This window comes from Natator depressus, chromosome 16 (assembly GCF_965152275.1).
Source record: "Natator depressus isolate rNatDep1 chromosome 16, rNatDep2.hap1, whole genome shotgun sequence".
NCBI classification, from domain to species: domain Eukaryota; kingdom Metazoa; phylum Chordata; order Testudines; family Cheloniidae; genus Natator; species Natator depressus.
Window position 1 is genome coordinate 10,202,572 of NC_134249.1, and position 13,272 is coordinate 10,215,843.

General features: G+C 44.7%; 1 protein-coding gene across 2 annotated transcripts in view; it reads left to right on the plus strand.

Moving 5' to 3' along the window:
- PAPPA (pappalysin 1) overlaps positions 1 to 13,272 on the plus strand; it is a 229,397-nt gene that overhangs the window by 118,198 nt on the left and 97,927 nt on the right. For both annotated transcript variants that reach the window (XM_074973627.1, XM_074973626.1), the window contains 2 exons: positions 305 to 433; positions 2,071 to 2,162. In XM_074973627.1, the coding sequence (XP_074829728.1) occupies positions 305 to 433; positions 2,071 to 2,162 (221 nt within the window). The remainder of the gene's footprint in view (positions 1 to 304; positions 434 to 2,070; positions 2,163 to 13,272) is intronic.

Below are 13,272 nucleotides of genomic sequence, written 5' to 3' on the forward strand. Positions count from 1 at the left end.
AGCAGGCTATTTCACTCCTGGATTTGTACCTGCAGTTAAGAGCTGCCGCTACTCAGATTTGCACTTGCTCTTGAATTGAACGTGGAAGAATGTGGGCACAGATTACTCCCACAAAAAAGGAGGGTGCCTTTCTGAAAACTAGTCCCATGTAATCCCAATCAAGTGATTCAGGAATGTTCTAGGAGCCTGATTGAATTAAGGACGTTTTCTGAGAAGCCTAGCTGCTTTTCAGCAGCCCCTTCTCTGACCTGCATTACTGACTGTATTGTGCTGCTCACTTACTGTTTCCTCTCTTGCGTTGTAGGGAGTTGAGTGACAGCATCGTGTACACGTACCAGGTTGCCGTTATTTCTGGGGCAGAGGAGAGTGAACCCTCCCCCATGACTGTATATACTCATGGAAGTGGATACTGTGGAGATGGGATTATCCAAAAGTAAGTGTGGAGTAAGCAAATAGATACAGCAGTGCTGCTTCCATTGATCCAGAGATTGGGGTTAGAAAGGAAATTACTGCCTCTCATACATAATCACTACAGATTTTGTCTTTGATCACCTGATGTCTCCATAGCCTAGGCTGACTCTCAGAAGTAGAGAGACAAGGACCCACGTCTCTGATTATTATCAAGATGATAACATTTAATTGGAACTTAGTTCGGTCCTGCTGTCCTGACACCTTTATTTACATATATATATATATAAATAAATTTCTTAGTGTTAATTGCTGACAAAAAAAGAAATGTTCACAACATCTTTGGTGCTGTCATTAAGTGAGAAGTCCCAGGCGGGCTGGCGGTTGATGGACAGCTGGCACATGGGAGGCCAGGTTTCCAGGGCAACCTCAGGGCAAGGTTGCTCTGCAGGCCGCTGGAACTGGGATGCATTTGGAGGTGACAGATTTGGGCTCCAAGGGAGAGTGTTAGTCATTGCAGGTTCTCAATCATCTCCTCCCTCTCCTTGCCTGCTGATCGACAGACCACTAATAATAAAAATAATTATGAACAATTGTCATTTATTTTTACTGTATTGTTTTTATAGCGTGAATGGGACCTGCTCAAAAGTCTCCAGGCGCTTTAACAAAATGTAATTAATTAACAACAAAATTAACAACAAACGCAGGTCCAGTCCTGCAAACGCTGTTCATGGGAAGCAGAGCTTCCTGTCAAAACAATGGGACTACTTATGGTCTCAAGCATGAGGCCTGGCAGCAAGTGTTTGCAATATCGGGCCCTAAAGCCAATGCATTCAAATTAAAATAACCAAGCCATTGACACATCTGGGGCAGCTGGGAGGAGAAAGATAGAGGTATTGGTTGTACTTTGTGTACCACTTCTCATGCCATTATGTTGCAAATGCTTTAGACATCCGTTGTGGTTTTGCCGCATGGCTTGAGTAAGGGGTAGCACATAGTGGGGCACGGCCCCAAGAGCAGACCCAGAACCAGACTGTGGCACAGTCTGGTCCTTCCTTGCCACACTTGCTCCTGTGGGGTCTGTGGGGGGAGAGAGTCCCCATGCCCATTCTTTCTGTGGTTCAAGTTGCTTCCCCCGCTGTGTGGGCTTAACGGCACTGGCTGGTGGGTTGTGGGGGCAAAGCCAGGATTCCATCCACTATCGGCCAAGTGCTCTCCATCCCATGCAGCTACCTGCAATCTGAGCACATGGAAGGCACTTACACCTCCTTATTCCCCTGTGTGGGCGCATTGCTGGAGCCACAATCTGGCCCTTTCAGACAGAGCATGAAGAGCTTCCAGAATTCCTGCCCTTCCAGGCTCTCCTCTGATCCCATAGCTGCTGTCTTTCCCCCACCTGCTGAGACGTCAGCAGCAGCCATAAAGGAAAGTGCTCATGTCTTAGCCCGGAAGCAATAGTGCCACCTAAGTGCGAGGGAACTGGAGGGGAAACCTTGTACCCTGGAATTGTCAAAGCTGAGAGATGGAGGAGAGAGAACAGGTGTTTTGAGGGCCAGCACAGCACTGAATTAAGCATCTCCAGGTTATGAGACAGGAACTGAGAGAGGTCTGAGAAATGCAGCTGTTTTCCATCTGATCCCTCGTTTTGTCTCCTGCCTGCAGAGATTTGGGGGAAGAATGTGATGACATGAATAAGATCAACGGCGATGGCTGCTCCCTCTTTTGTCAGCAGGAGCTATCCTTTAATTGCCTTGGTAAGTCTGGTCCAGAGCCCCTTCCACCCAGGGTGGGCAGCGCCTCTGTGCATGGTGCAAGTAAAAAATAAACAGCAACCTCAGCGACCTGCAGATGGGTCACCCTAGATGCAAGGGAAAAGGTGGGATTTCTGGGATTGACAGGCGTGTGTCCCTTCCCAGTTTCTAGTCATTTGGATGGAAAATTGATTCTGGTGGTTTTGTAACTGGCTTGGATTTTCAGCTGTGTTAGGGCCTTATCCCAAGCCTATTGAAGTCAGTGGGTGGCTTTTCACCCCCTGCAATAGGTTTTGGATCAGGCTCGATGTGAGGATATGAACTGATCCCTTCTGGTAAACAGAGGAAAGAGTGTCAGGGGAAGGGACTTGGAACAGAAGCAGCCCCAGCTGAGGTCACACCTGCTTTGAGATGCAAATCAATATCTGAGGATCAAAGGACCAGCTAATCCCCTTTTTTCAGAGGTGAAAACTACTTAATCAGATTTTGTTTGCAAGCCTGGTTTGCCCTGATTAGCAGGAAATGTAAACACAATGGCCAGAAGATGTTGCAGCTCTCTGGGGACTGCAGGGTTGCAGTTGTGAGCTTAACATATTTATTAAATCCTTGAGGCGAAGAGGGGGCAGAGAAGGGCAACTGAGGGCCCATCTACACTGCAGCTTCTGTGTAAGGCTAGGTCTACACTATAGTTTATGGTGGTGTAACTTATGTTGCTCAGGAGTGTGAATAACACCCCCCCCCGAGTGACATAAGTTACCCCGACATAGCACTGTCCACAGTGGCACTTACGTCTGCGCGAGAGCTCCCGCCACATAGCTGCCACCACTACTCACAGAGATGGTTTTATTATGCTGACGGGAGAGCTTTCTCCCATCAGCATAGAGCGTCTTCGCCAGATACGCTGCCGTGATGCAGCTGCACCACTACAGCGCAGTATGTGCAGACATACAGCACAAGGAATCAAGGTATGGCCTAGGCCGGGGACGAGCCTCTGTGAGCATTTGGTTTGGATGCTCTTTTGACCTATCCAGACTTCTTGAATCTGCAGAATCAGGCTGCAGATCACAAGAGAATGGATGTGCTCAGGTGATGTTATGCAGTTCCATAGCTGATCCCGTCTGGATGGACTGAGAGAGCAATCTATCTAACCACAGTCTATTTAATCTACTTAAGATTTTGATATAGCAACCTACACCTGAGGATCCAAGGCACTGATTCAGCAATACTTGGGTACCTTTAAGCACATGAATAGCCCATTGAAGTCAATGAAAATACACCTGGGCTTAAAGTTGAACATACTTACATTTCTGCACAGGTTAAAGTACCTTGCTGAACCAGGGCCTCAAGCATGGTATTTTGACACTACCCGTTCAAACTGGAAGTGAAACAATTCTTATCCAAACCTTTTAGGAGCTCCGAAAAGGTTTAGTTTGTGTTTAGTTCCAACAGTTTTGGTGGTGGGTGTTTTGGTTTTTTTTATCCCAGTCACATAGCTCATCTCAAGGAATCAGAGTAGAGCTACATGTGAGTGTGCAAAATTTGTGTCCTCTAACACGATGGACAAAAAATCAAAATAAATACAGTGCAAATCCCATTTTTGCAGATTGAAGTATTTTCAGTCTGTCTTCTGTGTTTGGTGTTTTAGGATGGATTTTTTTTCAGCCGGGGGGTTGTGAAAATGTAGTTAGTTTTCAGAGCAGCGTAAAGCTGTTCATTTTTCATAGGCAGGTGCAGAGTTAAAGCCGGTGTTTTGCACAGGTCCTAGTTTTAGAAAAAATCAAAATAGAACCCAGTTGTTGGTGAAATCATTAATATGTGGATTCAATAAGAGCCTGATTCGACTTCACTGAGATCTACGGAAAGACACCAATTGGCTTTCAGGGGCTCTGGATTACCAGTGATGAGTGTCTAGACAGACACAATACTGGTCTTTCAGCCAGACAGACATATTTTAACACAAAATAAGGCATTACCTTATTAGAAACCACTAAACCATTGGGGTGGGGGAAGGGGTTATTTTTTAAAACAAATTTTACTACTAATAAAAATGCATAACTAAAAACAAAGCAGGTAGCCCCCTTCTTGAAAGCCTGATAACATCAAACCAGATCCTGCCAGCATTAGTCAAGCAAAACTCTTCTTTGACTTCAGTCGGCTCTTTTGCTTGAGAAATGACTGAATGATTGGGCCCATGGCTTGAGGAATGGAAAAGAGGCAGAGAAACATATGCAATTGATCTGTAATGTTACGAGACTAGCACATGTTGTGGCCCTGTAGAATAATAAATAATCATTTCACATTGTACTGCTTTTATACTGACATTACTGTGATAATATTTAGCTCTCTTTAGCACCAGTGAAGCATACAACCCCTGTTTACCAAAGCCTTTAAAGGAATTTAGGCACATGCTTAAATTCTTTGGGGCCTACAGTTATGTCTACACTGCAGCTGGGTGCGTGCCTCCCAAGACAGACTCAAGCTGGCTCCTCTCAAGATAGTACAGCATGCTGAAATAGCGGTGTGGGCATTGTGCCACAGTCAGCAGATAAGGCTAGCCGCCCAAGCTTGGACACAGAGGGTTGGGAGGACTTGGACAAGGAGAGCTAGCCTGAGCCACTGCCCAGGTCACAGCATCAACACTGCTATTTTTAGCATGCTATCTTGTGCGGAGCTAGTTTGAGTTTGTCTACGTGGCCTGGAACGTTCACTCCCAGAAGCAATGTAGATGTACTGCAAAGGTCTGATCTTCCAAACACCACCAGGCATAGTGCTTACTTACCGTGAGCAGTTCTGTAGAAGTCAGCAGGTCTACTCACAGTAGTAAGCTATACGGCTGGCAGTAAGCATTATCCGGGCCCTAATTTATACAAAGTGATCACTAAACGTTTCAGAATCAAAAGTTTCAGAGTAGCAGCCATGTTAGTCTGTATCCGCAAAAAGAAAAGGAGGACCTGTGGCACCTTAGAGACGAACAAATTCATTTGAGCATAAGCTTTCGATGAAGTGAGCGGCAGCTCACGAAAGCTTATGCTCAAATAAATTTGTTCGTCTCTAAGGTGCCACAAGTCCTCCTTTTCTTTTTTCAGAATCAAAAGATAATCTGAGGTCTCCATGATAGGAGGTTTAACAGGCATGCACATTCACACCTCCGGAGAGACGACTCTCCTCACCTTCTTTGCTAGAGCAGAAATGCAATTAAGCAAGCAAACACTAGCAAGCTTAAATCTGCTGCTTTCCCTCTGCATCTCTTGCCATCAGGGCCTTTTATTTTTGTCTCTGACAGGTTCACTTTGTTTTGTGTACATGGCACACAGCAGCTCTCAGGACGCTTTGCACTGGTGCCTATAACTCAGTTAGGCTGCTTCTCTTTTTTTGTTTTGTTTTTGTTTTCCCTCATCCTCCCCCTTATAATCAGATAAGGCTGTGATCAATCTGCTTTGCCATGGGAGGGGTGGGGTGAACCAAGGAGAGAGGCGGGGGAGAAAGCTGTGTGGTCTTTACTGTCAGGCTGCCCTGGCCTTCTCAGAACAGAAAGCCGAGAAGAGAAAACAGATAAGATTAATAGCATTTAGTTCTTGCAAGATGCTCTCACACCAAACTGAAGAGCGACATGTGGAATAAATAAATAAATTAATTAAAGCATCTGGCAGTGCTTCCTTTTAAATGTGATACTGCAATGTCATTAGTCCTTCTCCAGCCCCAATTTTATTCTATGCCCACATCCACCAGTTTCTGCTTAGTGGATTTTTGCTCATGGAGCCCTTGTTCTTTCCCCACGGAGTTTGGAATTCGGTCCCTGGATGAAAGTTTCACCTCTCCTGTTAACAACATGCTGCAGGAGAAAAGCAAATCCAAGCTTTGCCCCATTGCAACACACACACACACACACCCATACAGCTGTCCTGTAGTTGGATGGAGATCCCTGATTCATTTCACATTGACAGTGAGGCCTCATGGCATGGAAATGATTTGGGGTCACTATGGACCAGAGCCAGGTTCAAACCAATTGCCTGAAGATGAGAGTCTCCATGAGCATCTTTTAATAAAACTTTACTTATCCAACTGGTCCTTACTTGCCCGAGTAAAGGCCTGCAGTGGTGGGATGCACATTCTCCTACCATTCTGAAGAAAGAGAAGGCTATATTGGAAAAGACACCAAAGAATATCAAAGAAACCTGTGAGAAGATATTATGACAGGAGCATAGTAAAGGCTGAAAGACAAGTTAAAAAATGTCTTTAAAGGAGTTTCAGGTCCTGCATCTACCCCTGAGTCTGCCTGGCAATTTGTGGGTTATTACAATCACATTTACTATTATTCTCATTTATTACTTAACTTCCCCCTCACATCATGGTGAGAAAGGCCCACGTAAACAAGTCAGGAAACCAACTGCACACCAAGGCCAGCAAAGCTTTGAAGTGCGACCATAACTTGAAGCACATGATCGGTCCCATTGAAATCCTCATTACACATCTGCTGGATCAGGGCCTCGTGCTGTCAAATGCCAAAAAGGAAACAAACTCCAGGAAAACAAAAAGGACAATTTTTATCCCCGATCTCTTTCAGCTAGAGTGATTTTCGGGGCTGCTTGGCACAGCGGTAGGTGAAAAACGTTCAGAGAGATAGATGTGTGTTTTTTAAGTTGCTAATGTCGCTTTAATACCACTGCTTTTCAGCTTATGCTTTGGCATCAACTTTATCATTCTACCTCTGTCGCCCTGGTCTGTCTTTCCCTGTTTGAAAAAGCCTCTCCTTGCAGTTGGAAACTTCCCTTTGTGGAGGATCCATCATTTACCTCGCCAATTTTCCATACATTAGGTGTAGCATTCTCCCCAGTCTCATTGTCTGGAGACTGTATTGCATTCAGGGAAATAATTAATATTCATGAGCTTGCTATCTCTATTTGGAGCATGAGCCTCTAGGGAAAATGCAATGTTAAGTGAGTGACATAAAATTAATTTTATATGTCTTTTTTTTTTTTTGACAGAGAAGTAATGTGCTTAAAATAAATTGATGGATGACCATCCATATTCATTGTGGGTATTTAGAGGAGACTGAGCTCCCATCCTCCCCACCACCACCCACACACCCACTCCTGCACAGGAACATGTGGTTTTGACAGCTGACTCCACATCCCTGTACAGCAGCTAATGGTGCTTTTTTTTCTTTTGAGAATGGTAAAAAGGTCTTTACAAATCCAGCCAGGGGCTGAGTGCACCACTGGAGTGGAGGGCACTTAGCCCCTTCCAGGACATGCTCAGTACCTCACTGGGTCAGGCTACATAAGAGCAGTGGTGTCCTAAGGCCAAAATGTGGACCCAAGTACCTTGGGGAATGAGTATTGCTGCTAACAAACTAGGCGGGTCTGTAGTAGAACCTCATAGTAAATGGAAATGAATTTTGCTAACTGGAGCTCTTCAGCCAAAATTCACACACACCCCAATATTCAGCTTCCAGTAAATACTTTGAAGCTCACCATTTCCTGCAGCCCTTGGCAGCATGTGGCTGCACATTCCAAGATGTGTAATTACTCATTTGGCAAGTTAGCAATAATACCAGTGTCAATTTTCAGGGGCTGTCATCATTAACAGGGTAGTTTTTAGCATGCAGACCAGTGGTTTGACTTTCTTTGTGAATGAAGCCACTTGGTTTTTCTCAAAGGTTACTTCCCTGCCTCTAAAGCAAATTGGCAAGCTTCTGAAAGGTCCACACTGCTAACTTTGTTCATGTTCAAAACATCTCCTTCCCCTGTGGCTATCACCCACTTCCACCGGAAACCCAATTAGCTTTTCAGTGTGATCTCCAAAAACCAGTTAATGAATCTGCACTAGTCCTCTCTGAAGTAATGGTGTATCATCAGCTCCATTTTCATGGGTGGATAGAGGCACAAAGAGTTTCAGTGACTTGCCCAAGCAGATAGAGAGAGAGAGGTGGAAGCAAGATTAGAACTCATGAGTACGTGGGTAGTTGGTTTACAGAAAAGATAAATAGTTTACTACTGCTGGCTAGCTATGGAAAATCTCTTTTAGCTCATATGACAGAAGTTTGTGTTTTTGGAGGTGAAGTATCAAGATTTTAGTCCTACTCACTGCAGGTGAGTTGTCATTTTATCTGTGGCACACAGATGAATTACATAGTTATTATGTTGAGCTAAGGCCACTAAATCGTACTGAAGATCCTAGTCACCTTGGTCAAAGGAGAAGCCCAGGGATGGCAGGCTGAGTTTATAGGAAGTCGCTGAATGATCAAAGGGTAATACTACACACTCCTTGTGTTTGCCCTTTCAGTTCAAAAGACGCTCCAAGATGATTGTCACCTTCCTCCAAGCCTCTGAATATTCCCCCGTAGAGTGTGACATCCACATTTACTTCATTTCCAAGAATGTCTATCTACCCATTTTATTTCACTGATGAAAAATGTCACAAGTTACTGAGATGTGACTTTATTTGGTGCAGTTTCCATGTGTCCTAGTCAACGATTTTTCCTCTCTTCAGTTAAAATCTACAGAAAGGAAAATTCATCTGAAACCTTGTATTGACAGAAGAAATGTAACTATCCCCAGTTTCGTCAAAATGAATGAGAGGGATAACAGACATCCTGGATTTCAAGCCTCCTCCCCGAGGGCTTGATCCTGCTCCCACTGAAGTCAATGGTAAAACTCCCATTGATTTGAATGGTGCAGAAACTGGCCTCCAGTGCCCACCTTCAAAGGGTAGCCAGTGGAACCACTTGTTATTTTGATATGGGAGCCTCTGAACAAATACCTGCTCATCTGTTAATGCGAGTTCTGTAGCCAGATCTGCAGATTAAATAATCTAGTGCAGATTATTAACTAGTGGGTCTAATCCTGGCTTTATGTAGGTCAATGGGTTTTGTTTGTTTTTTCCCCACTGACTTTGTAGAGACCGTGATTTGGCCTTAATCGGTCTGAATATTTCCTCTGGTGATTGGGAAGACCCGTATGCCAATTGTCATCTTCCTGGGAGGGTCAAACAGACCTTTAGGGGTTAAGATTTAATGCCCGCTCTGTTCCAAGAATCCGTTACTCTGAGACAATGTGTGTGCATTTTTGTCCCTTTTTGGGGGGGAGAGGGGAGGAATAGCTATGAGGCATGAGGGTTGTTGTAGTTGGAACTGTCCCTAAATAAACAGCTGAGCTTAAAAATACTTCTTTTTTGTCCGGACTTTTAAAAAAACAGTAGTTAATGTACAAAAGAAGACTATTCTGGTGCCAATCACTGTATTCTGAGCTGAAAACAGGAAGCTGCACTGGGTGTCTGTCCCCAGCACTTTGACCATTCTGCTTGGACATTAAAGGCCTTGTCTGAGGATGTGCTCTGTGCCGTGAATTGGGTACATCTTATTTTTTTCCCCACAATGTGGAAGGCTGCCCATCACAGATAAGTCTGTATCCTGCATGTCTGCTTCCTGATGTGTCCCAAACTTAATCAGTTTCACTGGAGTAAAGCTCTAGCCTCTCCCTGAACAGGTAGCCACAATCCTTCTGTGAACTACAATATTAGCAATGTTAGCAGCTTCCGAAAAAGGTTTACTACCACCTGACTTGCTTTGTACTTTCCCTTATCTCTGAACCCAGTGAGAAATGGGAACACTGGATGCTGAGAGCTGAATTTTTGCTGTGGGGAGCTGTGCTTGGGGACCCATGCGAAAGGTGGCTTTCCGTCCTCACCCCAACACGTTAGCCCCTCTATGATGGAGACGAGACTCAGGGCTGCTGTGGGTTGCAAAGTCTGGTTAAAGGGGGCTCACTGGAAAGCAGCAGCTGTCTTGCCATACCTCTTTCCTCAGACACATCACCTACACCAGGGTCCGCAGAGCTTAGCAGAGAGCTTGCATGTGCCATTCAGAGACTGTCCTGTTCCGGGGCAAACCTGTCAGCAGATAGAAAAAGGGGCAAGGTTTGGCTTAAAAATTCCAGTGCCTGCACTGATGGTTTTCTAGGGGGAAGGGAACTTGGATTGCCTAGATTATTACTTTGGTTTCTTTCAGAGTTCAGCTCAGGTCTTTGGGCATCTGTATCAAAACGTCCAGAGAGACTCCATCTCCCATTCCCAACTGCTGCCCCTGCAACAGTTTTGCTGTTCCAGATTTTGATTTGATTTTGGCATCTGTATTAATTATTTTATGTCACTCTTGCTCACAGTCAGCAGCTGCTCCGCTTCAGGACCCCTTCCAGGTTGAGCAGTTAAAATTAGACACAATTTCAAACTGAAAAGCAACTCCGTTAGTTGACACAGTACAAGGAGCAAGCAACTAGCAATAGAGAGAAGCACCACAGCAAAACTATTTTTATAAATGCAACTGGTACCAGGAGGTGAGATGAACCCTATTGTGCAAAGGAATCTGGGTCCAATCCAGTGAAAGGGAATGTCAGGAAATGGCAGATGGAGCCTGCAGTATCCCTTGTGTTAGGGAGGAGACCAGACTCAGATGTAAGTAAAATAAAGGAGATTTTTTGTTGAGGCTACTAGACACAGTTAGAGTCTAGGTTCTCTCTGGCTCTCAAGTGGTTAAACATAGTGGGTGCTGCCTACTGCCACCATACATGGTCTCTTTAAATCCTGGCCTGGTTTGTACAGCAATGGAGTGCACAACAGGGTCTGGTAAGAGCAGTAGCTCCTATCCAAGTGCCTTCTACCTTCCACCTAATTTGGTGCCTGATAAATAAAACAAAAAGAAGAGTCCACTGCAAATAATTCGGGGGAAGTGTCCACTGTCCTAAAGGCCCGTGCTTGTAGATTCTTCATAAATTGTGCTTTAGCTTAGTCCTGATCCAGTGATGAGTTTCACAGTGTCCACATGGAGCTCGTTGCAGCGTCAGGTCATGCAACTGTAGACCATGCTCTCACGTATGCGTATATAGGCGTAGCACAATTGGCCTTGATCCTGACTGAGGCCTAGCAGGGTAGACTGGAGGGTGAAATAGGCTGTTGGAAAAGAACTATCAATTAAAAAAACACCAGGTTATCATCACAGTTGTCTCGCAAGAGAAGAGATTATTGCTTGGCCAAATGTGATTGCATTCAGCGTCACGTCCTGCTTCCTTCCCTGCCTTACTTTGCACACATCCAGTCTTTGCCGCCCTTCTGACTTTGGAAACATTGCTTCCAAGGTTGGTGAAACATCAGCCATGGGTCTTACAAAGAACTGCTGTCCTATTCCGCTAGGAATGGAATAATCCCTGGCATAATCAGATTTGGTGGTTGGAGCTGGGTAAAGTCTTTCACGCGTTGCCAGTACATTCTGGCCAACCAAGGCTCTTGCCAGATTTCTCAGAATGATGGATAAGAGCAGTGTTGAAGAGTCCTTTATTTTAGAATGTGATAAAATTGCCCGAAAGAGTGGATGTATGAATGGACAGGAACCATGCTGAAGGGGACGTTTGGGGCTGATAAGGATGGGGTAAAGAAAGCTTGGATGTATTTGTTACTGCTGAGAGTACCTAGTATTGTCCTGACTATTGTGAAATATAGGGCCCACTTCTCCTCTTTCTGATTCTGAATCCATATAATTCCATTGACTGAGTGGAGTTATGCCGGATGCGCACCATGGAGGGACGACAGTCAAGCCCATAGATTTTCACAAGTAGTGAGGGAAGTCTCAGGAAGACCTGACCAGAACATTACCCAAGTGCGCTTTGAAAACTGTGGCTCTGATTCTCATCTGTGCTGAGCACCCAAAGCCCCATCTGAAGTCAACAGGAGTTGCAGCTGCTCAGCGCCTCTGAAAATCAGTCCCTCTGGTTTCCCTTCAGTCACCCACGTGACGTTAGTTTGGGCACTGGCTAGCATCTTGATTCTGATGTGCACCCCTTCTGCATCTACAAAGTTCGGAAAGAGGTCGGAAAGCTCAGCCTCTTGGGGTTCGCTCATATGCGAGAGTATTTATGTGATGAGGTTTGGAGGCATATTGAAATTCAGAGCCATGAGGTTGGAAACTTTCCAGTATTTATTCCCCCCATAAAAGGACATCTTTAAATGTTTCAGAATGATTTGCTAGTGGCAAGAACACATTCCCTTAAAAAGCAAAATGCAGTTGTAAAACCACTTTTCCTCCCTCATTTTTCAAAGCTTACATCATTGACTGAACACCTGATCTTCTATTGGCTCGCATAAGTAATGCCATTCAGCCAGTGTTACCGACAGGTAATAAAGGGCAGAGCACACTGACTCATTGGGACTGGAACTGGAGATGGGACACAACACACACCACATTGCTGTTTGCTAATCATCTGGGCAGTCTCCATTTAATTCAGACATCTCTGTCTCTCCATTCTGTTCCTCCCTTGGGTTTTGCAGACTCCGAGCAGACAGATTTATTGGGGTCTTAAACATAATCAGGAACAAATTAGCCTCTGTAAGAATCACACACTGGCCTGGATCACAGCTATTCGAAGGCAGCTTCCTCTCCATGTGAATATGAATTAAGTCATCTGATTGGAGCAGGTCTTGAGTATTCTTTTATCCCAAACACATGATGTTATCAGAGGCCCATTACATTTATCATCGCATTAGGAGGGAACATTTGGAAACAGTACAGGAGAACACTGGTTATATAAATTGTGTGCTTACTCCAGTGCCTATAGTGACAAATCAGTCTGTTTGTGGAGATTGTGTCTAAAGGCGTATGTGTAGGATGGATGTGTGGATGGAGAGTGTGTCTCTGTCAGTGGGGCTATCCCTGCATGGGGGTTGTGTGCATGTGTGAGTATCGGTGGGGTATGAGCGTGTATGTGCGTGCATTTGCACGTACATGTGTTTGTCAATAAATGCGTGTCTCAGTCAGTGTGTGTCCGTGAGCAAGCTGCCTCAGAGTGTCTGTACTTGCCATGTGTCTGTCTATAAGGGAAAGTCTGTTTTTTTTTAAGTTTGGCGGTCTTTGTTTGCTTGTACTTTTTAAGGAAATCGGTCTCTTTATAAGAGAACATAAAACCCTTTTTCCAAAGAATAAGTGGTGTTTTGCTTTGGGTTATTTACCACCATCTTTCCAGACCTGAATATTTCTTGGAGATTTCTGTTCAGATCCTCCCCTAATCTGGGATGTCGTTTTCCGAAAACCGTGCACAGCTTTGGCCGCTTGATACCAGAGTTACCC